This window comes from Idiotropiscis lumnitzeri, chromosome 21, assembly GCF_059441095.1.
Source record: "Idiotropiscis lumnitzeri isolate Australia: NSW breed Sydney's pygmy pipehorse chromosome 21, RoL_Ilum_1.0, whole genome shotgun sequence".
NCBI classification, from domain to species: domain Eukaryota; kingdom Metazoa; phylum Chordata; class Actinopteri; order Syngnathiformes; family Syngnathidae; genus Idiotropiscis; species Idiotropiscis lumnitzeri.
In genome coordinates, this window is record NC_142411.1 from 12524908 (window position 1) to 12548358 (window position 23451).

The 23451-nt window shown below is 42.3% G+C and overlaps 1 protein-coding gene and 1 long non-coding RNA gene across 2 annotated transcripts in view; both read left to right on the top strand.

The window, feature by feature from the left end:
* Positions 1–19547, top strand: part of cfap206 (cilia and flagella associated protein 206) — a 62391-nt gene extending 42844 nt beyond the window's left edge. The window contains exons 9-11 of the mRNA XM_088285780.1: positions 6612–6787; positions 6881–7015; positions 19238–19547. Coding sequence (XP_088141906.1) covers positions 6612–6787; positions 6881–7015; positions 19238–19459 — 533 coding nt within the window. The 3' untranslated portion in view covers positions 19460–19547. The remainder of the gene's footprint in view (positions 1–6611; positions 6788–6880; positions 7016–19237) is intronic.
* LOC148317003 (uncharacterized) lies at positions 10856–14573 on the top strand. Its single transcript, XR_015840180.1, has 3 exons — positions 10856–13690; positions 14069–14122; positions 14212–14573. It is a non-coding gene; the product is annotated as an uncharacterized LOC148317003 (long non-coding RNA).
* Positions 19548–23451: the final 3904 nt, after the last annotated feature.

Here is a 23451-nt window from a genome sequence, read left to right on the forward strand (position 1 = left end):
GAGCTAAATATATTGTCTGTCTGTTGTGCATTAGCGGCATAATGGTGTGTCTTTGGCTGTGCCACTTATGGATCACGGTAAATATTTTCGATTACCGGTGCGTAGGAAGACTTTTTTTTGGTAATGACTGTATCACCTTAAGACCTCGGTATTATTGCATTTTGGGATGCATACGATTGTGTGAATGTTCTGTTGTTGTAAAGAAAAACCCTTCATAAAAAATAAAAAAGAAAGCTAAATATAAAATACCACCTCCATAAAAAAGACTAAAATGGGGCAAACTATGAAAGGAAATTTAAAATGGCATCCTGTGAGTTTAGAATTAGAATTAGAATTAGAAATCCCTTTATTGTCATTGTACTCAAGTGTGCAACGAGATTAGAGGGCTCCCCTCTCCAGTGCAATACAACAATAATACAGACAAATATATAAATTAGATAAATAAATAAGAGAGTGCAATGGAATTTAGTACTGAATAGGGTATATAAAAACACATCACGATGCTGTTCTGCAAGGTAAGGGTGTTCTCGTGTGTGTGTGAGAGTTCAGAATGGAGATGGCTCTCGGAAAGAAACTGTTTCTCAGTCTATTGGTCCTCGATTTGATGCATCTGTAGCGCCTGCCAGAGGGCAACAGGTCGAACAGGTGTGTGTTTGGGTGGGTATTGTCTTTGACGATGTTGAGAGCCCTTCTGAGGCACCGGGTGGTGTAGATGTCCGACAGTGAGGGGAGAGGGCAGCCAATAATCCTTTGCGCTGTTTTGACTGTCCTCTGGAGCCTCACTCTGTCCGCCTCAGTGCAGCCGCTGTACCAGGTGGAGACACAGTACGTCAACAGGCTCTCGATGGACGAGTGGTAGAAGGCTAGCAGCAGCTTCCTGTCCAGGTTGAATTTCCTGAGGACTCTCAGGAAGTGCAGACGCTGGTGGACCTTCTTTACCACTGCTGTGGTGTTAGAGTAGAATAACAAAATATTGACATAGATAACTTCAGTGCGTGAATATTAATATGCATCCGGAGTTTATGCATGGTAGTTATTAAGCATTTTCTCTTTTATGGTGATGGAGTATGAAACGCAAAATGCCCCATCCCCATCATATAGTATTTCAAATACAGTGAAACCCCGCTACATCGCGGTTCACCTTTCGCGGGTTCAGTGCTTCGCGGGTCTAAAAAATATTCGGGGGCATTGTAGTTTCGCCGAGCAGCACGACGGGGCGCTGGAGCGGTTAGACGGCCGGCGTGCGCCGAAGAAGAGCATGGGCGAAGAAGAGAGTGGACGGAGAAGAGCACGTTCCCCCCGGCACTATCGGGGGCGAGTTTCGCGCGGTTCGGACCGTACCAGAGCTCCAGCCGGCGTGCGTGGCAGTTAAGCCGAAGAGGAACAACTTCCGCCCGGGCACTCGCGCGGCGACATTTCGTTTCGTTCGAGACCGTGCGAGAGCTCCGGAGGAGACGGGCCGGCGTGCGTGGTAGTTAAGCCGAAGAGGAACAACTTTCGCCCGGGCACTCGCGCGGCGACATTTCGTTTCGTTCGGGACCGTGCGAGAGCTCCGGAGGAGACGGGCCGGCGTGCGTGGTAGTTAAGCCGAAGAGGAACACCTTCCGCCCGGGCATGAGGGGAGCGCGAGGCTGTCAGTTATGAATGAATAAATAAATAAATGAAAAATGCCACCTTTCATTTCACAGGGCACACCGGACGGCGTACCAGCAGGTAAAAGTCGAAGTAATTAAATAAGTACAAAAAGAGGTAATTGAATAAATACAAAAATAATGGCTGGGGAATAAAAAAATAATAAGTTTTAATAATAATTTTTTTTTTTTGTTATAACATGAATTTCACTCTCTCTCTCTCTACCCGTATATATATATATATATATATATATATATATATATATCTATATTTTTTTTTTTTAAGCATTTTTGAAGGTGCACCACTACTTCGCACCTATATATATATATATATATATATATACATAGGTGCGAAGTATATATAAGTATTTTATTTCTTTTATTTTTTATTTTTTTTAAGGTGCGCCGCTACTTCGCGGATTTTCAGTTTTCGCGGGTGGTCTCGGTCCCCATTAACCGTGATTTACTGTACTCAAGATTTTTTTCACTGTTGTTGTCCCAGGTCCTAAGATGGTTCAGCCCAAGCCTGAAGTCAGACAGATGAACCCTCTCGGATGAGAGTGCAAAAGTAGGACCCTTGTAAATTTGCAATAATGGGGCAAAATTGAACAATCCAAAATTCATAGCTCAAGTTCGATGACTGCAATGGACTTTCTTGTACGTTTCAGTGTGTTACAGATGTCTACCATCTTTCATAGTGTTAGGTTATATCTACCAGAATTTGATTTTGTTTTTACACTCTAGGTGGTGCAACAGAGCCATTTTGTTTTCATGTCCAAAATATTATAAATAGAGCTGCAAGCAGCTATAAATGGCTATCACAGAACTGGTAATTGTTGGGAGACACACATTGGAGATGGACTACAAAGGGCCAAAAATGGGGATTAAATTGAAAGGAAATTAAAAATGGCCAATTTCTTTTTGAGTTTAAAGTAGGGCTTCAGCCCACGTGCCTCTAACTTTTGCTAGATCTTGGTGGCACGTCGAACCAGGGCTGTTTAGCTAAAAATGGGTAGGGGCTCTTATTGAGCCTTTTATTTTTAAATCGTTCAATAACCTGATAAAATATAGATAAAAATGCTGCTGCCAGGCATGATATTAAGTTTCATGGGTTTTTGTGCAAATTTTGACCCTCAAGTATCGTGTTGTTTTTTAGGTGAAAGGAGCATTGCCCCGCAACAGCGTTTCACGAAAATTCTCAAACTTTGGGTTGCAGCATCATAAAGGCCAAAACACTCTCCTGACCAAATATGATGTATATCTGTGGAACCGCTGGCAAAAAAACAAAACTAATATATCCCTTAACCAGTAGGTGGCGCTACAGTATAGTAAAAATAAGTATGTAGATGTCTTCAGGCATACGGCACGGTGGCCCGACTGGTTAGCACGATGGCCTCACAGTGAGAGACAGCATCGGTCGTGGGTTCGATCCCGGCTCCGGCCATCCTGTGTGGAGTTTGCATGTTCTCCGTACCTGCGTGTGTTTCCTCCCGGTACTCCGGTTTCCTCCCACATTCCAAAAACATGCATGGCAGGTTGATTGAACACTCTAAATTGCCACTAGGAATGAGTGTGATCGCGCATGGTTGTTTGTCTACGTGTGCCCTGCGATTAGCTGGCAACCAGTTCAGGGTGTACCCCCGCCTACTGACCGAAGACAGCTGGGATAGGCTCCAGCACCCCCGCGACCCTAGTGAGGAGAAGCGGTTAAGATAATGGATGGATGGATGTCTTCAGGCATAGACTGTCATCAAATCAGTGCAATTATTAAAAGATACGATCATGTGGGTCAAGTTAAAACAGCTTTGTAGTCAACAGCTTTGTGATGCAGAACTGCAAAGTCGATTTAAAATGGCCGTCTTCCTATTGTGTTTAGCACTTTTTGAAGGTTTTGTCAAGTTACATGACACAAAACTTTCCGACATTTAGGTGAAACGTAAACCCGGGGCAGCTTTGTTAAATAGTGAGCCATTTTCTTTTTAAATTGCATAATATTGTTGTATTGCACTGGAGAGGGGAGCTCTAGAATCTCGTTGCACTCTTGAGTACAATGACAATAAAGGGATTTCTAATTCTAATTCTAATTCTAATAAACTAATATATGATGACTTTGCAAGGGCCTGATATGTGTGGAAAGTTTCAGACAAATACTGTAGTTTTCTTGGCGAATAGTGCATTGTCAAGGCAACACCTAACTTCATGTTGCAATATGATGAAGGCCAAAAACACTCTTTGGAACAAATATAAGTTAAATCTGGTCCAGCTGCATGGAGAAAAACATGAAACAATAAAAAAAATTATTTATTTTACCCAGGAGGTGGTGCAATTACTATGATGAAAAATAAGTTTGTTGATGTCTTCAGGCCTTGACCATTATCAAATTTGAGGAATCTTTTGAAATAATTATCATTTGGGTCAAGTGACAGCAGCTTTTGTAGTCAAGGTGACATTGACCTAAAAAGTAAATAAAAATGGTTGAGTTCCTGTTAGGTTTAGCAAATGGCTCCAAGAGTCTTTTGTAGTTCTTGATCTATTTCATATGCCACCAAATTTTCATAGATGTCGGTGAAATGAACAACCAAGAGTGCAATTAAATTATTGATGATTTTGCCAGGCTTGATATGTGTGGAAAGTTTATGATTTTTCGTTTATATCTGAACCAGGGGTGGTCAAATATTTTGATTGGCGGGCCACTATGGGTTCTAGAATTTCCCAGAGTGGCCGGACCAGGAGCAGATGGATGGAGTGTTTTGGTAACCTCGCCTCATCTGAGAAAAAAATAAAACATTTAGTTTTAAATGAAAGTGAACAAAAGCATTACAAGAAACATGAACAAGGTTTATTCATTTAATTTTTTTCAAGTTCGGCGGGCCGGATTAAAATGTTTAATAACGAACAAACTACGGCATGCATGTGGCCCCCGGGCCATAGTTTGCCCACGCCTGATCTAAACCCTCAATAGCGAACTATGTGTTGCCACAGCAACAACATTTTGCGAAAATGTCAAAGTTAGTGTTTTAAGAAGGGCTAAAAACTCTTCAAAGCAAATATGATGTAGACCCGGTTAATCTGCTAGGAATAAAACATAAATAAGATCAAACATTTACTTCCTTTACCCAGTGGGTAACGCTACCACTAAGATGAAAAATAAGTTTGCAGATGTCCAGACCAATTCAAATGTCAGACATCTTAATAGAAGAAATTATTACGTAAATTTTTAAAGTAAATTCAAAATGCTCGGTTTCGCACAATAAGAGGCATTTTTGCAGGTCTTGGCCTGTTACATGTGAAGTACAAGCCAGGCTGCAATTTTGAATATATTTAGAGTGCGCTAGCACAAGAAATTAATCAGTTCCTCAATTTCAGTGTTGTTTTATTGGGAAACCCAACAGCTTTGGGCGAAAAATCACAAATTTCACACAGATCACGACTCCTTATATACATGTGAAGTAGAAGTTTACTGAATTCTCATGCATGCTTAGAGCGTCAAAAATGTGATCAAAGGCGGGGAAAAAACTAGAGCGGCACGCAGCTCTCGAAAGGGCCCTCGCAACAACAGAGCAACAACCAATTCTCGTCCAGTTACACGGAACTCTCTCTTTTGCTCTCTTTCTCTCCATCTCTCTCTCTCTCTCGCTTTCTCTCTCAACCATGCGAAAAATGTCAAACTGAGTTTTTAAGATCATTAATGTGAAAAACAATTATGAGGTAAACCTGGTTTAACGTGCAAGGAAAAAACATCAAAGAATGAAATATTTACTTCCTTTAGTCAATAGGTGGCCCTACCAATATTATGGAAAATAAGTTTGTAGATGTCTTCAGGCCTGTACTATTATCAAATGTGAGAAATCTGTGAGAAAAAAAGTATTATGTGGATTGTGTGTTACAGCGGCTTCTGTTGTCAAAGTAACGTCAAACTTTAAAGTAAATTCAAAATGCCTGACTTCCTGTGCAGTTTAGCATATGACCTAAGTAGACATACACCAAATCGAGACAGGAGATAAAGCAAACAACCACAGCTTTTGCAAAAGGGGAGACGTTTTCATAGAATTAGGTGAAACGTACATCTAGGTCTGCTTTTTTTTTCTTTTCTTTTTTTTTAAAGCCGAGTGGCAATAAGTATGCCCATACCTGATCAGCCCTTCTTACCTTGGGCAACTCCAGACTGGAAATGAGTCCAACCCCTCTCAAGAGGACTGGTACCAGAGCTGTGCGTGGAGGTGCGCCTGACTATATCTAGTCGGAACTTCTCTGCCTCAAACCCCAGCTCGGCCTCCTTCCCTGCCTGAGAGGTGACATTCCAAGTCCTTCCAAGATCGGACCGTCAGGGTCCCTGCCTGTGCCATCACCTATCTCACAGGGCACCCGACTCCATTGGCCCCTCCATGCAGGTGGTGAGCCGGCTACTTACATGATGCAAGTGGCAACAATTTTTCATCACTGCTTCTGGTGGATTACAGAGGACCACGCACGTCTTCACAAAATGTATTGATAAAAGATGTTATTGAATATGGAATAAATACATACATGCAAAATACGTGCTCTTAATAATTTTCATTTTTGATAAATTTTTTAATGTATGCTCACTATCCTAACCCAACACGTTTGCTTTAAGCAGACAACACAATAACCACACACTGACATTTTTTCCCCCAATGCGAAGGGCTCTCTTGCATAAAAAATCCCATTCAAGGATGCCACAAAACCTTTTTTGAATTATTATGATTTGTAAAACAAAACAAAAAAATCCCCTCTAAAAATACATACAAACTGTCCACTCGCAGGCCACCAGTTGGCGATCCCTGCCGTACTGTATCAAATTTTGCTTTTCCCAAATATGTTAGCTATGGTATGTACATTGAAGCTCTAAGGACCAATGGATGCATTTTTAATCATGTGCAATGTTGCATGCTCTTTTGTCTTCATATCTCCCATTTGAACTAAATAGAAGAAAATCTTCACGTAACATTCTCCTTATAGGAAATCCATACATTGGTGTGCTCAAGTACAAGGAGAAACTGTATGTCTTCGACTCCAAAGAAGCTGCTCTAAAATTTGCCCACAGCCCTGATTACTTCATTGCACTGGTGGTAGAAAAAGCCAAGAGTTCACCTGAACTGATTCAACTTCTCAAACTCCATCAAACTCCATCTTGTGTAAGATAACAATTGTATAAGCCATTGCACTTTGTAAAGTGTTTCTGTGATGGTACTCCCTCATTAAACATTAACATTCTGACTGTTTTTCAGGTTCAAGCTGGAAAGTCACTTCTTGTGAGTAAGTTTGAGAACTGCACTCAGACAGATGTTCACGCCCTGGCAACAAACATTGTGAAATCATATGAATGGAATGAGTGGGAACTCCGGCGTTCAGCTATCAAACTGGTCAGTCAAAGTATTAATTTATTAATATTTTAGACCTGTTATCCAGTCTCGTCACAGGGAAACCAAATTTGTCTGACGTGACTTATGCAATATTTGTCAGCCAGTAAAAGGTTATTTTCAACAAAGTGGGAGAAGTGAGTGTCAGACAAATGCAGGCTTGCCACTCCCGTTATTTAGGCCCCCAATACTAAATCCGAAAGTGCAGTGGTCGTGGGTTCAAATCTGGGCTGTGGCCTTGCTGTGTGGCGTTTGCATGTTCTCACCATGCCTGCAGGAGTTTTAGTCGGATACCCCGGTTTCCTCCCACATTCCAAAATCATGCATGGTGGGTTAATTGAACACTCTAAATTGTTCAAAGGTGTGATTGTTAATGGTTGTTCATTTATGTGTGCAGGGCGATTGGCTAGCGACGAGTTCAGGGTGTTCCCCACCTAATGCCCGAAGGAATCTGGGTTAGGCTTCAGCATACTCACGACTCGGGTGAGGGGAGGTGGTTCCGAAAATAGATGGATATTTCATCCCACCATGCACACTTTTTCATGGTGGTGTTGTAAATACAGAACGTCAAAGAATAATACAGGCTGGTAGTGGCAGTGTAAAATCAATGCTAAAAAAATATTTTTTACATATCAAATGTTCAATCTCATTCACACTTGAGAGAAAAAATATATTTTTCACATCAAATGTTTAACTAAACGGTCCATCAGAATTAAAGAGAACATCAACCCAGTTTGAGCAGCGCTTATTTATATATAGTCGATGTCCGGTGAAAAAGGCCAATGTCTATTTTTTTCCGCATCTTTTATTTTTACATGAATGGGGTTTGTGGTGAATTTCTGTTTCTGGTTACAGACATCCCATTAAAGTGAACATTCTAAAAAAAATACAAATTTGGACAAATGTTTTTTTACAGGACATTGACAATATTTAATATTCATGTCCGGCAGTAACGAGCAACTAAAATAGCTTTAAAAATGGCATTGTAGGCATATGAAAGACAAATCATCTTGAAAACCCTATTAAAGGATATCACAGATTGTTAAATAAAAACATGTGGCATGAGATTTTACGTATTTGGACTGAATTAAACTAATTTATTCACATGCAAGCACAAGGGGAAATTGCAAACTCCACACAGAAGGGTTTGAATTGCCAGATGTGATAACCCTCAGTCACATTATTAAACAAATATATTTTGCATAACACCTTTGTTGAACTACATTTACCCGTTCTCCTTGTGTTAGTTAATAATCCCAATCAGTCAATCACAAGGAACATATAGTGGATGTAGAAGCCCACACACAACTGTTCAAGTGTCACGTTTTTTGCGATAAAGAAAGGAGGCCAAAGATTCATTTCAAAACCCTTTTACACTATTCACCTGACATATAACCTGGACTCATATATTCATCCATTTTTTATTATTAGCATTGTGGCGTTCCGGAGCCTATCCTAGCCATCTTCAGGTAGTAGGCGGGGTACACTCTGAACTGCTTTCCAGCCAATCGCAGGGCACACATAGACAAACAACCATCCGCGCTCACAATCACACTTCGGGGCAATTCAGGGTGTCCAATCAATCTGCCATGCATGTTTTTGGAATCTGGAATGTGAAACCTGAGTACCAGGATGAAACCCATGCAGGCACAGGGAGAACATGCAAACTCCACATAAGAAGGCCATAGCCGGAATCGAACCCTGCACCTCTACAGTGTGAGGTCATCATGCTAACCAGTCATCCGCCGTGCCACGCTTGACGGCTCCATTGGGGGAAAAAAAATCTTTTTCTCTCATGGAAGTAAAAATAACTGATAAAATGGTTGCACTAATGTGCACTCCGTTTTATAACTGGGGATGTTGTTGCATACCGAATTAACAAATCACATTCATGCTCATTTTAATGGGAGTTAGCACACACCTGCAACAACATAAAGTTCTGATGTTCCGGTGTAATGACAATTGTATAGTGACATTTTTGCAGTCAAATCGTAGAACACAAGCCATCGTTCGCAGAGACCTTCCAGAGCATGATGGGAAATCTCATTTTACAAAGGTAACAGTCAAGAGGAGAGTACAAAATAATTTAAGTGCATAAAATATACTAATGAACATAGTGCAGTTATCGAGTGGAGGATATATGGCACATAAGTTAAATACCAGAAATAGGATGCCCCTCCAAATTTGACGAAAACAAGAACACTGTCTAGGGAGTGTGCCATAAGGCGGAAAGCAACAACAAAGGACCTGCAGGAATTTCAGCCAAATACTGGCTGTTTAATACATAGAACAACAATCTCCCGTCGTAAAAGCGTCTGGCAGGGTGACAAGATGTTAACTTTATCTTATAAAGAACGACATCCAAACCTGATTACAATTTCCCAAAACACTTGAAAGCTCCCATCCATTATCCAAATTGTTTGTCCTTACGAGGGTCACGGGTGTACTGGAGACAATTTCAGCTGTCTTTTGGTCAGTAGGCGAGGTAGACCCAGAACTGTTTACCAGCCAATCACAGGGTATGTATATATGAACAACCATGTGTGATGTATTTATTTGTCCTTTCTTTATCCAGGTAAGGCAATTGAATACAGATTCTCAATTGGCATTGCTGCCCTGGCAGCAGACAACCGAGTAAAACCAAGTAAAATAAAAGCAAATACAAATAGACCAAAGTGAGTGTACCTGTGATAACAGGCCACACCATACCTGATCAACTTATCAACTGTACACTGTGCAGATTTCACAGTTAATGACAACCTTATAAACGTGAAAATGGTTGGTTGAAGGGCATTGTCTGTGTCACTGCCCTGTAATCAAAAGAAGACCAGTATTGAGAAGCTAAACACATCTTGATAATTTGTCTTATTTTCCTGTTTTTGGAAATTGCTGCTTCATTCATGAACTCTCTACTGGTGTATGATCGCCATTCTTTACTGGACTTGCGGTGCGGTGTTAGAGGTTCGGGTGCATTCAAGCACGGTTGGGAGAAGACGGAGCTCTTTTCTGTCTCTGCGCTCCCTCCACTGCGTAACCGGTAAACACAGCGGCCAGCTGGCAAGGCAAAAAAGGGAACTAAAATACGCTTCATCCCCTGCTTTTTCCCGAATGAGTGGATGTGGTGCATTTTTGAGTCCTTCTGGACTCCTGCTTGCTACAGGTCATCAGCTGACCCTGGGAGCTTCAGCTGCGCTACCATCCATGCGTCCCACGGTGCGGCGTGGATCTCCAGCTTTTGGGCTTGCCGATCGGAAGAACTAATCACCCCTTCTACTATCACAAAGATAGCAGTGGTAAATGTCCGGTCATAGACAAAACGTTTATTCAGAGGGAACTATTTTTTTCCAATGACCTGGGTTTCCTCTGCCTGATGGAGACTTGGACTAGCACCGGTGAGTGCAGCACGATGCTCTATTGTTACCACCTGTATGTTCTTACTTGGATGCTCAGAGAACTTCAGGTCATGGAGGAACGCGAATATTTTTAAAAACAATTTCATATGTAGTTTATATTCGCCAGATTGATTACCAGCTTCATAAGCACTTTCTTTGAAATTTTTGCTTTCCTAAATTGGCTGAGTTTGGCAGTGAACCATGGCTTGTTGTTGCCGAACCAGTGAAAGGTCTTTGTTGGGACTCACATGTCCTCGCAGAAAGGGATATACAATGTTAGTGTCAGTGTATTCATGCTGGTTGCCAGTTAATTATCAAAGACACCCCAATCAGTGCAATCCAAAGATTCCTGTCGAGCCAGCTTTGCCTCATTGGTCCATCTCTGTGCAGTTTTAACAGCTGGTTGTGTACATTTCAGTCTTTGCCTGTAATTTGGGATTACCGTATTTTCGCACCCAAAAGACGCGCCGAGTCAAAGGGCGCAGTACCAGTGGAGGGTGCTATTTCTGTATTTGTTACATAGATAGAACGCGCCGTCTCATTGGGCGCTAACAGAACCGAGCAACCGAGCAGTCTCGCTGGCTGCTCAGTCGCGCTAGCGTGTTTTTAAAATGGCAGCGGGAGTTCAGTGGTACTTTATTTTAGCTTTTAACAACGTGCTGAAGTTGTCCTCATCCAAAAATGCACCAAGTCCTTGTCTTCTGTATCCAAGATAAACAGCTGGACACTTCGCCATTAAACACGAGAGTCATTATCAGTCTGCCTCGCCATCTCGCTGCGTCGCCGTCTCGCTGCGTTGCCGTCTCGCTGCGGCGGAGCCCTTCAGATGGGATGCCGACACAATGCCGGTGTGAGCAAGTCACTAATCAACAAACGATGTGCGGTCACGGTGTTACATCAAAACTAAAACTATCACCCCAAATCAACTGAATAGCATAAGAGTGTAGGCCTAGCAAAATTCCGCCTCCCAGCCTACCATACAATACCTTAGTTTACATGCATGCACACTAAAACAGAAGATAGCATGGCAAGCGTGGCTAGCTGTTTTGAAAAAGGCAACAGGAGCAAAACTGAGTTTGGTTGTATTTTATTTAACAAGGTACTCACATTAATATTGATCAGTCATCCACAAATCCTTCAAAATCATCGTCTTCCGTATCAGATACAAATAGTTGGGCAAATTCTCCCTCAAACACGCCAGGTTCCCTCTCGTCATTGTCCGATTCTGTGTCGCTGCTGAGCGGCTCCCCGGATGTAATGCCGGCTTTCGCGAAAGCTCTTACAATAGAGCTAGCAGACACGTTCGTCCAAGCAGCTACAATCCACTCGCAAATTGTGGCATAACTTGCTCTTCGCTGTCTCCCAGCCTTTGTGAAGCTGTGTTCGCCCTCCGCCATCCATCGCTCCCACGCAGCACGCAACTTCACTTTGAACGCTCTGTTTATACTAATGTCGAGTGGTTGGAGTTCCTTTGTCAAGCCTGCCGGGATGATGGCAAGCTCTGAGTTCATATGCGTGACTTGACTTTTCACAGCGGGTGTCAGATGGGCACGCATGGAGTCACAGACCAACAGCGACGGTGACGCGTGGTAAAAACCACCGGGTCTCTTTACGTACACCTCACTCAGCCACTCTCTCATTTTGTCCTCGTCCATCCAGCCCTTTTGATTGGCCTTGATGATAACGCCGGCAGGAAACTTCTCTTTAGGCAGCGTCTTCCGCTTAAAAATCACCATAGGTGGCAATTTTTGTCCGTTAGCATGGCAAGCTAGCACAACAGTAAAAGCTGACTTCTCGTGCCCCGTTGTGCGGATTGCTACCGTGCTGAGCCCCTTCTTCTCCACAGTGCGGTTCACCGGGATGTCGAAAGTCAGCGGCACCTCGTCCATGTTGGTGATGTGGCTGGGCTGGATACGTTTGTCTGCAATCTTGTCGCTGCAGTAAGAGCGGAAGGCGACCATCTTCTCCTTGTAATCCTCTGGGAGTTGCTGCGCGACGGTCGTCTTTGCCCGGATGGATAGATGGCGCTGTTTCATAAAACGAAAACACCAAGACGCCCCTCCTTGGAAGATGTTCAATTCGCCAGCAAGCATTACTGCCCTCTGTCGAATGGTGATTGTAGATACGCTTCTCCCAGCTGTTCTCTGAGAAGCAATCCATTGCTCGAGCTGGTCTTCCAACACGGGCCATCTTGCCTTGCATCCACGAAAACTCAGCTTGTAGCTTAAACTGTGCTTCGTAGGAATGTCTCTTCAGTGATGCCATTTTTACTGATCAATTGCCTAAGCAAAAGGCACTGGGGGCGTGCCTTTGTGTTGTGTTGTCTCCCCTCTCACGTCCGCCTGTTGTCCACACCCATCGATCCCCTCTCACGCCCCCCTGCTGTCGTTAGCCACGCCCGCCTTCTCTCTCTATATAAGCGGTGTGCAGGCAGTTAACTCATTTACTCCCTTAGACGTACAAAGACGTCTTTTAATGCAATGGCGCCCTCTACCAAAGACGTATAAGTACGTTTCCTGTCTTTTTTACGTCATAGTGTACATAAGGGTCTGATGCAACCTCTGACTGAGAATCAGCCTTGTCCGCATTGTGAATCATGTAAAAATCACCCAGCAGGGGGCAGAGGTGCAAAAGATCCGCCTTGAATCTGCGCCAGAGTTACAAATGCGGGGCGGGATCCTGGGGTAGACGGTATAAGTTTGGAGAGCGGAGCGGTTGGCAGCAGCATCGGCAGCATTAGCAGCAGTAGTATTAGTAGCGTTAGCAATGAAATCCTCCAAGCAAATGACGATCGAGGAATGCTTTTTTGTAAAAAAAAGCTTCCCAAGTGTACATAAGGGTCTGATGCAACCTCTGACTGAGAATCAGCCTTGTCCGCATTGTGAATCATGTAAAAATCACCCAGCAGGGGGCAGAGGTGCAAAAGATCCGCCTTGAATCTGCGCCAGAGGTACAAATGGGGGGCGGGATCCTGGGGTAGACTTATAAGTGTGGAGAGCAGCGTGGGTAGCAGCAGCATCGGCAGCACTAGCAGCAGTCGCATTAGTAGCGTTAGCAATGAAATCCTCCAAGCAAATGACGATCGAGGAATGCTTTTTTGTAAAAAAAAAGCTTCCTAAAAGCATCAAGGCGATGGAGACGCTTTGGTTGAGAGGATGACGCTTCGTCGTCGTCACAACAAACAGGCGTCTAAAGAGGCTGCGCGTGCCTTGCGGCCTGCATCGCCTGCCTTCGGACAATAGCCAAAGCAGCCGAGAGTCCTCACCAGATCCCCCCGAACGAGGAGGTAAGCGCTCGCAAGTTACCATTGAACATGTGGTTTTACCCCTCATGCTTTTATTGTGCATATCATGCATCTTGCGGGCAGAAAATGTTGCGTAAATGTGCAGTTAGGCGCGAGCTTGCTCGCTGACTTCCTCGTCCGGCCGCCTCTATTGCACAATTACACGCGAGCGTAAGTCCTCGCCGACGAGGAAGTAAACGCTCGCAAGTTACCATTGAACATGTGGTTTTAGCCCTCATGCTTTTATTGTACATATCATGCATCTTGCGGGCAGAAAATGTTGCGTAAATGTGCAGTTACACGCGAGCGTATCTCCTCCCCGACGAGGAAACAACAATACTGAATGGTGTGGTAATCATGCATACTTTCTAAAATTCACAGATTGTGCATCCCGCGGCAAGAAAGTTCCTCCTCGTCTTGTTGGTGTAAAGAAAGGTAAATTATAATATGAAACTTCACACGCCAGCAATAAAATGCAGCAATAAATATATATTTCCAACTGTTTATATTTCTGTAATTTACAGGTTGTGCATCAGGAAGCAGTGGTTCCGGATGGCGTCACACTGGATGGCAACCGAGGAAAATCGACTTTACAGCAACCCCTGGACTACTGAATGCCGCTGCCCATTTGGAGTCTGAGGAGCCAGCTGATTTCCTGCAGCTGTTTCTCACGGATGAGCTTCTGCAGCACATCGCGGATGCCACCAATCACTTCCCAGACAATTATTTTCACACAAACCCCAGTGGACAAACACAAGCTCGCTTATTTGCCACGGACCAGCAAAGCCAGACCACAACGAAAGTGTCGGGTCTGTTTGCGCAAAGGCAAACGGAGTGAAACAAGAATGTGGTGTGAACTATGTTGTGTGCCCTTGCATCAAGGCAACTGTTTTATTTTATATCACACACAAAAAAAGTATGTATGACACTGATGTATTTCATTTTTGTACATAGTTCAACAGTTCAGTCGTTTTGTGTTATGTGCAAATAAATTTATTTTGTTATCAAAAACATATTTTTTGTGCTTTTTTTTGTTATTTTATGGAAGGCATGCATTATTTAGATGTTAGAGGTGTCATAAAAGCCATAAATAATAGTGTCAAAGTTCAAATTATGGTCGAAATGCATCAGTTTACAAAAATATAATTTTCTCTGTTTTCATGAAATTTAGCTATTTTCAAATGCCGATTGCTCAAGAATGGAAAAAGATAGAAACAAACATTTTTTTTCTGTTGAATGAAGAGAGTCTCATCTTTCTTTTAGTGTGCTCCATGTCTATATAGCATTAGAATACAATATTCTGTGGGCCTTGCAATATTAGTCAAAACCCAGGAAAACGCTGGGATTGAGCGGGTTGCTCCAGTGAAAATCGCTGGTATTTAATGAGTTAATGTTCGCCGTCAGCCCAGCGGCGCACTTGGTGCACACAGTGGGCGCTCCACCTCAAAAGGCGCCCTGGCTTTTTTGGACGGCTTTCAGGACTTTAAAGTGCGCCTTATGGGTGCGAAAATACGGTAAGTGTATTTGAGACAATCCCAATGCTGTGTGGGCAACAGACCGATATGACTCTTTTAGTGTTGTGTAGCAATGATCCAGAGTTTTGCCTTCTCTGGTGAAACAATCATTGATGTGCAGCTTGTATCTGGGTTTAGTTGTGCTCTATTAAAATCACGATGAAAGGTGATTCTGGGTGCTTTAGCTCAAGTTGTTTTCTTGTTCAGCCAGTGTTTGTAGCGCCGAGTTAGCATTAGCTTGCGGTGGGATGTACACACCGGTAAATGTGAAGGAGGAGAACTCATGTGGTGAGTAAAATGTCTTACAGTTTAGAAATAGCGACTCCAAGTCCGGGCTGCAGTGTGTGTTGAGCTTCGAGACACCAGTGCACCATTTCTCAATGATATGAAAGTATATTCTGCCACCTTTTGACTTCCCTGCTAGTTCCGTGACACGGTTCGCCCGATGAAGACAGAAGCCAGGTAGCTGGAGCGCGGCGTCCGGGATGTGTTCGTTGAGCCACATTTCAGTGAAGCACAGTGCAGCAGAGCTTGCAAAGGACTGTTTGGTCCTTGTGAGGAGAAGAATCTCATCAATCATTTTTGGTAGAGAACAAAGGTTAGCAAGATGAATGGATGGGAGGGCTGTTTGAAATCCACGCCCTCTGAGCCTGACTCGCACACCGGCTCGCTTCCCCCTCCGGCTTCTCCATGCTCCATAAAGCGCAGTCACTTCGCCAGCAATAATCTCTGAAAAGTTTTTTGGTTCATGTAGGTTAATGAATAAAGTCCAAGAGTAGACTATCTAATCCTTAGCAGCTCTTCTTTCGTGTATGCAACCATTGTAGTGTTGCCAGAAACTAGCGAAAATGACAAAAACATAGAAAATACTAACAAGCGCAACGCCGAGGCGACCAACATGTTAACCTGTGAATCTTCTGAATTTGTATTAATAATGGTTCTTCAGAACGTGTGAAGATTAGAGTCTCTGTCCTCTATCTCATCTTCCATTTACTTTACATCTTCCTCAGCATGTCTTCTTGAGTAATGATGTCTGATTTCCGGAATACGTCAACTTTCTCTGTGCACTCAAGACATGTCGGGGTGCTCCTGAGCTCAACAAAAACAAAAAAAAATCAGTCTCCTGTGCAGGGCTTTGTCAGAAGATTTCATGAGTGGCGAGTCTCGGCCATTGGTTTTGTGGCAATTCGAAATATCGTTGTTGCATGATGCGCATACTACAGCCCATCAAATGCACATAAGCTTTCACATATAGATGTAAACTAAATTTCTGGAGACATGATTAAAATTTTGTTTTTGTGTTTTACGACAATACTGAGCCATATTTACAATTTAATATGTACAAACAGATGAATTAGTGATGGAGTAAAAGGTTTCGCAAACTACACTAAAAGCATTGCCATCAGCTCTCATTCATGGTGAATTGAGAGCTTGGCCTTATTCATTTGGTCGCCTCTCAGAGTCATCTTTTTGATTTGAAGTGTTTATTTTCACACACACATAATGTTGTATGCAAACAAAATACTGCGTTTACAATGTGAAAAATGGACTCCCTCTGAAGCTAAAAGCTTATGAACAGGGATCCAGCACACCACCACCAAACAAAGATTTATCTTGTACTGACGTAATCAATTTGATATGTCATTTACAAGATGTTTACAGTTCTGGGCAACGGCTCATAATTTATATAAAAGAATACAAAAAAACAAAACAAAAAAAAAAAATGCAAATCAAGATTTTTGTGTGGTGCTATAGCAGATATAATGGACCAGTTCATGTACATTTCAACTTAAATGATAACCAACGATAACTCAGTAATCCATGCAAAAGGAAAAAGTTTAACTCTGAGTCATTTGGCTGCAAAATCTTTAGATACATATTTCTCCAGTAGCTTGTGTTTCAGATTTCTTTTAAATATTTTTTTTTTTTTAATTTTATTTCATTATCCAATTCATTCCATATTTGTGGGCCCCTATAACATATACTGAATCGAGTGGATTTTAATTTCCTATATTTCCCTTTCAAGTGCAACCTGTTCCGAGTACTATGTAGGTGAGAGGAAGAGTACAGTGGAATGAGTTCACACCATTTAGTATTCAGCCTGTTAACCACATTATACATTGTACATAGGTTATGAAAGATGTTACATTCTGGAAGCTTTAGGAGACCATACTTTTGGAAGAGGGCATTTGTAGGAGAATTATATTTAGAGTCAGATATTGCCCTTATGGCTTTTTTTGTAATATGAGTAATTTGGCAGTGTATGTAGGGTAAGTATTATTCCAAATAATATTACAATAATTCAGATGAGGCTCAAACAGTGATCGATACAAAGTTAATAATGCCTCGAATGGGAGCAATTGTTTTAGTTTATAAAATAATCCTACTATTTTTGATAGTTTTTTAACCAACTCATCAATATGCTTTTTAAAATTTATAGACTGGTCAATGTGGATTCCTAAGAATTTAGTGGACTCAACTTTGTTAATAAGTCTGCCATCAATAGTTATGTTCAATTCACGATCTCTGTATTTATGTTTATTCATGCTGAAGACAATATAATTTGTTTTGGTGATGTTCAGGGATAACTTGTTACATTTGAACCAAGTATTTACGTTTGATAACTTCTCATTTAAGAGTAGTACAAGTTGATCAATATCTTTATGTGATATAAATAGGTTTGTGTCATCTGCAAAAAGAATTTCATGAATATTGTGCGAACAGAAACCAAAATCATTAATATACACAATAAATAAACGGGGGCCCAGAATGGATCCCTGGGGAACTCCAAATGTGATGTTTTCCAGTCCTGAGTTTTCCCCCTTTACATTTACATATTGTATTCTATCCTGAAGATAGTCCTTGAACCACTGTAGTGCTATACCCCTGACACCATAATGCTCCAACTTCCCATGTAAAGTAGAGTGATCAATCGTATCAAATGCCTCATCGCCCTCACACCCTGACGTCCAAAGCCCTGTAGTGGCCACCCCAAGCTGCCACCCGAGGCAGGCGCCACAACCGCTGCGACTCGAGACCTCTCATTCAAGTGAATTGACACTGCGAGCGGTGCATGTCCTCATAAAAAGTTTTACCCCAAGCTTCACTATTTCATCCAAATGATAGCGTATTAATAAAACACAATAATGTGTACTTAATATACTACATTTCAATGACTTAGCGGGGTCTGGCAGCTCTTACTGTCTCTCTGGCTAGAAAACCAGGAAATGGGTGTGTGCGGTGTAGTTCCTTGCCGTATTTCTAAAAGGAGAAGTGAAGTAAAAGATATTCATTTCAATATGTTTAATGCGGCTACACTAGTCTGAACATGGTATTGAGATTAACTGAGCAACTGTGATGTTATTTTCAGTCGACAGCAAGTGGCAAAATGGCTGCACCTTCATAGGGATAAAAACAGGTGGATTTTGCTTCCTAATTTATATTCCACAAATGCAATATTAATCAGAATACTGTGTGTAGACTTGAGGGGCCACATCGAAGATTATTATTGTAAACAACATTTTTTACTTCACCTTTTTTTTTTTCCGGTTCCGGCGCCGCGCGAGTGGCTGCCCGTAATTTGAGTTTACTCCAATTTGTGACCTTACCCAACTCTCACTCATCCAACACCGTTTACAGCAGCGTGGTTCACTATTGAGCCTTTTTCGTCTCATATTTCCCCATTGTGGGACTATAAAAGGAGATCTTTATCTCTTTAAGAAACGCTTACATCTACATCTGTCAACCACTCAGATGAAAGTGACATCACGGGCCAGGGCCTCATTCAGCTCAGAACCCCCTTGGAGGAGCGGTTCCATTGTGACCGCATGGCCCCAAAAAAGTATAATGGAAAAGCAACCCCTCAGGGCCGAGCGAGGCCATTTCAATGTGGAACCGGTACAGTGATAAAGTATCCTATGGACCATAATGGATCTCTGGCCACGGGTTTAAGACCTCTGTTTGAACATAATCATTGTTCTGTGTGAAATGCTACAAAGCATATTTCGTGACTGATACAGCTATTATATTTTTCTAGGCTGATCTTCGGACAACGGTCACACACTCAACTCAGACCCACCTGAGCCACATGAGACGAGAAAATGACACTCAAACTTGGCTCCCCAAGGAGGTGGGTTGTCAAAGTAAGAGAGATGGTGAGACAGGTGTCCCCAAACCCCAGATATTCCTTGCTGGCTTGAGAGGATGCAGAGGTGGACGAATGGAGAAAATAAACCTTACCCGATCTATTAATGAATAATGGCAAAATTGAGTATTACTAAATTAATAAAAGAATGCCTTGCACTTTTGTGGTCAGGCTGCCTTTATTGTGCTTTTGATAAATTTGAGAATCTAACTGGGGTTGTGGTTTCCAGGCAATGCTGGGTATGGCCACTATTTCTTTGGATATCAGTGCCTACCATTTCCAGTTTTCCTTCTCTCGCTCTCTAAGAAATTCTATTAATTTGGAAAAAAAATTACCGTTTAGCTGCTTAGTTTTGCAGTCCTGTATCCAGAACTGTTTTGTTGTGCAAAGGAGCGTGGTCATATTTATTGGAACTACTGTCAGACATTTTTGCCCGTTTTATCCAGGATATATTTTTTTTGGTCATGGCCCATTAATAATTATAAATATCAATGATCAACATATGAAGGTTAATTACACAACTATGACACACATTGGAATAAATCACACATTTCTATGTAGGAAGAACAGCAACATAACTCAGAGGATTTGCGAATATAATAAAGTATACGGCTATTTAGAATAACTCCAACAGGGCATTAGTTTCCTTTATTCAACAATTAAAAGTGTAAGGGACACATTCTGTACTGATTTTAATACATTGTATCAATAAAATATCCATGTCGCAATGAATGAGTTCTCGAATTGATACATCTGAGTATTTAATGGATTTAGAGTGAAGCTTTGAAACACTTGTGTAGGTGGTGCTAGCGCCACTGCTAAATTGTGAGAAGCAGCACATGATGGAATCAAGCCACATTAGAAAAATTGTATATATGTTATCATTTATTTGCTTACCTTAAATTAGTAGTTTGATAACTGTTACTAGGTTGATAAATTGCTCATGCTCGTTTACTAAGAAAAGGAAGTTGACTGATGACATCACTTCAAGATGACTTCAACCTGCAACTGACTGTAAGAAGTTAAAAGAAGAATCAATACTCAGCACAACTGGGAAAAGAAACCATAAAACTGCTGAGTGCATAAACACATAGCCAAGTGTTTCATAATGTGTGTGTGTCTGTGTGCGTGTGCGTATATATATATATATATATATATATATATATATATATATATATATATATATATGCAAGGCCCAGTGGTAACTTAAACACAGTGTTTTGTTCTGCGCTAAAGACAGCTAATATGGCACAATATTGGCAAAGTATGCAAATTATTTTTAAGTAAATCAAACTGAGTTAACTGAGTTAAATTTTTAGGGATTAATCACCTGAGTTAACGCTTTAATTTTGACAGCCCAAATATATATATATATATATATATATTATATATATTATATATGTACATATATATATTATATATATATATATATATGTGTATATATATATGTACATATATATATTATATATATATATGTATATATATATATATATAGTATATATATATATAGATATATATATAGTATATATATATATATATATAAATATATATATATATATGTATATGTGGTTTGAGTGAATGTTTAAGGGACGGGCCTCAGGAAAGAAACCTGCTTAAGGGTACCGGCAAGCCCTGACAGTACTTAGGATGCAATGGGCGGACAGACCTGATCAACCTGAATCCCTATTGCACTCCCAAGTACTGATTTTCAAATCATTATTGGAGACAGATTGGACTAATTAAATTCAAGCATCAAGTGAATGATTGATTGACGTTATTACACAAAATTTATGCAAAACTGAAAGTTTCAGAAGGGAGGAAATTTACCCCTTCTCGCTTGCAAGTGCCACTCCTCCAGTTCTCTCCACAGGCTTGAGGTGACATGTGACCGGTGTGAACGCTTCAAATAGCGCCTCATCACGCCCATCCCGGAGGTTCTCCTCAACAAGGAGGGAGATATAAGATATTGTAATTTAGGGTCCACAAAAACAGATTAAGATATAGTTGTTGATTTAGCCTGCTCATGTGCCCCGCAGGTTTTATTATTATTCACATTGGGTGCACGAATAGATAACACACACCCAGTCCAGGAAAGGGCAAAATTTTGTTGTATTTCGACTTTTCCATAATATCTGGCACCACAGCGGTGATACTTGAAGTTAATTTCAATTAAGGGGGCGGTGGCGCTGTATTTCATGAAAAATTACTCACTTAACGCAAGGGTAGGTTCTCCGTAGGGGGGGCGCCAGAGTTACATTTGGGACAAAATTTACTTGTCAGGAACTGTCCTTACTTGAGGCCGGAGCCAGACCTACAGACCAGCATGACGGTCACCAGCTGAATGGGGATACCTCAGGTGAGATTGGCCGTGCCGTGCATCAGATATTTCTGGCCCCGTTGGGGCCGATGTTGCTGTGTCTTTCAGGTGGGGAAGGGGGAGACAGGCCTGGTCTATGTGGCTAGGGTGAGACGTGAATGGAGTGAGACTTCCGGCAGTGACCCATCCAATAAAGTCATCATTACACAGCTGTTCCAGTTGGCCGTCCTTAGGGCGTGTCCTTCTGGTTACGGACATCATGTGAAACAGTCCATCAATGAAAAAATGCGAATCAGTCTAAGTAGAACACATTTTTTTACATCATTTTGCACGATATCAGAAAAGGAAAACATGGAATTGGATTAAGGAGCGTTACTAAAAATTGTTGTACTTGCAGGTTTAGGATGCCAAGAGAGATAAAAATATAAAAAAAAAAAAAAAAAAAGGGGGGAGCAGCTAAGGCAGTAGCCGACGCATGCGACTCCCATTGGACCTGCTCCTTCCACTTCCGCTGCTCCTAGGCAAGGTTCGGGTGACGCGGCGCCACAGCAGACAAGCTGTCCGTAGCAGGGCGGGCAACGAGGTCGGGATTGCGGTAACAGAGATAGGGGTGGTTATAGACAGGGGTTGTGAGTGGGGTGTGCGCTTGCTGCGGGGTGTGGGGTCACTGGATGATGAGCTGTCCGTACTGAGCCACTTCCTGAAATCTGCCATCCTGTGGTCTAGCGCCATACCTGTCACAAAGAGCACCACCAGCGCAGGGGGTGCCACCGTTACCCACTCCTCCAACCCGCTGGTACCCCATTCCATGACAGGGGGCCACAAAGCTTCAGCATACGAGGACTGCCAGGTCCCTGCCTTCCTGGGACGGTGGATGGACATGTTTTCGATGGTGCTTGATACTGGGGCGAGCTTTTCCACACTCTGTGAGCTCCTTCCGCATCTCCCAGTGAGCAACAACACTATCCTCCTTGTGGACTCTCAAGATTGCCTGAGTCACAGCCATTGACTGAACGAACACTGGAATTCGAGTGGCATTTGCGGATGGGCCTGAACTTGACACTGCACATCCGTTGGGGGGAGCATATGTGGTGCTCTCCTCCATTTCAGTGGCTGAACTGAAACATCTGAGGGCAGCTCTGAAACCTGGTTCTCCATCCTCCCGCGGTGGGGATGCCCTGTTCATGCTCTGGTCTGAGTGGTGTAGCAACCTCCACCCATACAATTCACCAATTGACCCAGTACATTGTACACTGTACATATGATCGCACATATGATTTGGTTTATCAAAATGCATTCATCCAAATTTAGTCAGAAGTACATCTTGCATTAGGATTATATATTTGTTATGTCTACCGGCGTTGCCTCGCATGCGTGCCTTTTCCCTGAGCAGCGGAAATGGTAGGAATTGTTTACTTTCGCCGAGCCACAAATCACATTGATCGATACGCGTCTTCATACTAAAGAGCTAGGCCCCATAGTTGTTGAATACTCTGCGTCACTATCAGGATATCATATTTCAACACCCACTACAAATTCTTCGGTTTTGGGAATATCACTAAATTTCAAAATTTCACAAGACGGGTCACTCGGGAGAGGTAGCTCTGTGTGCGTCTCTGCCGGAGGGGTTGTGGACACGGGCCCGACTGATTTCGGGCTCTGGTCCACAGCTCCCCCAGTTGTTTTACTGTCTTTACACCCTCCCCCAGTTGAGAGAATCAGAGTTGGCACAGCCTGGAGGTGGACGGAGGCATTCGGGAGACAATAGGAGGTGAAGACTGGAGCGGTC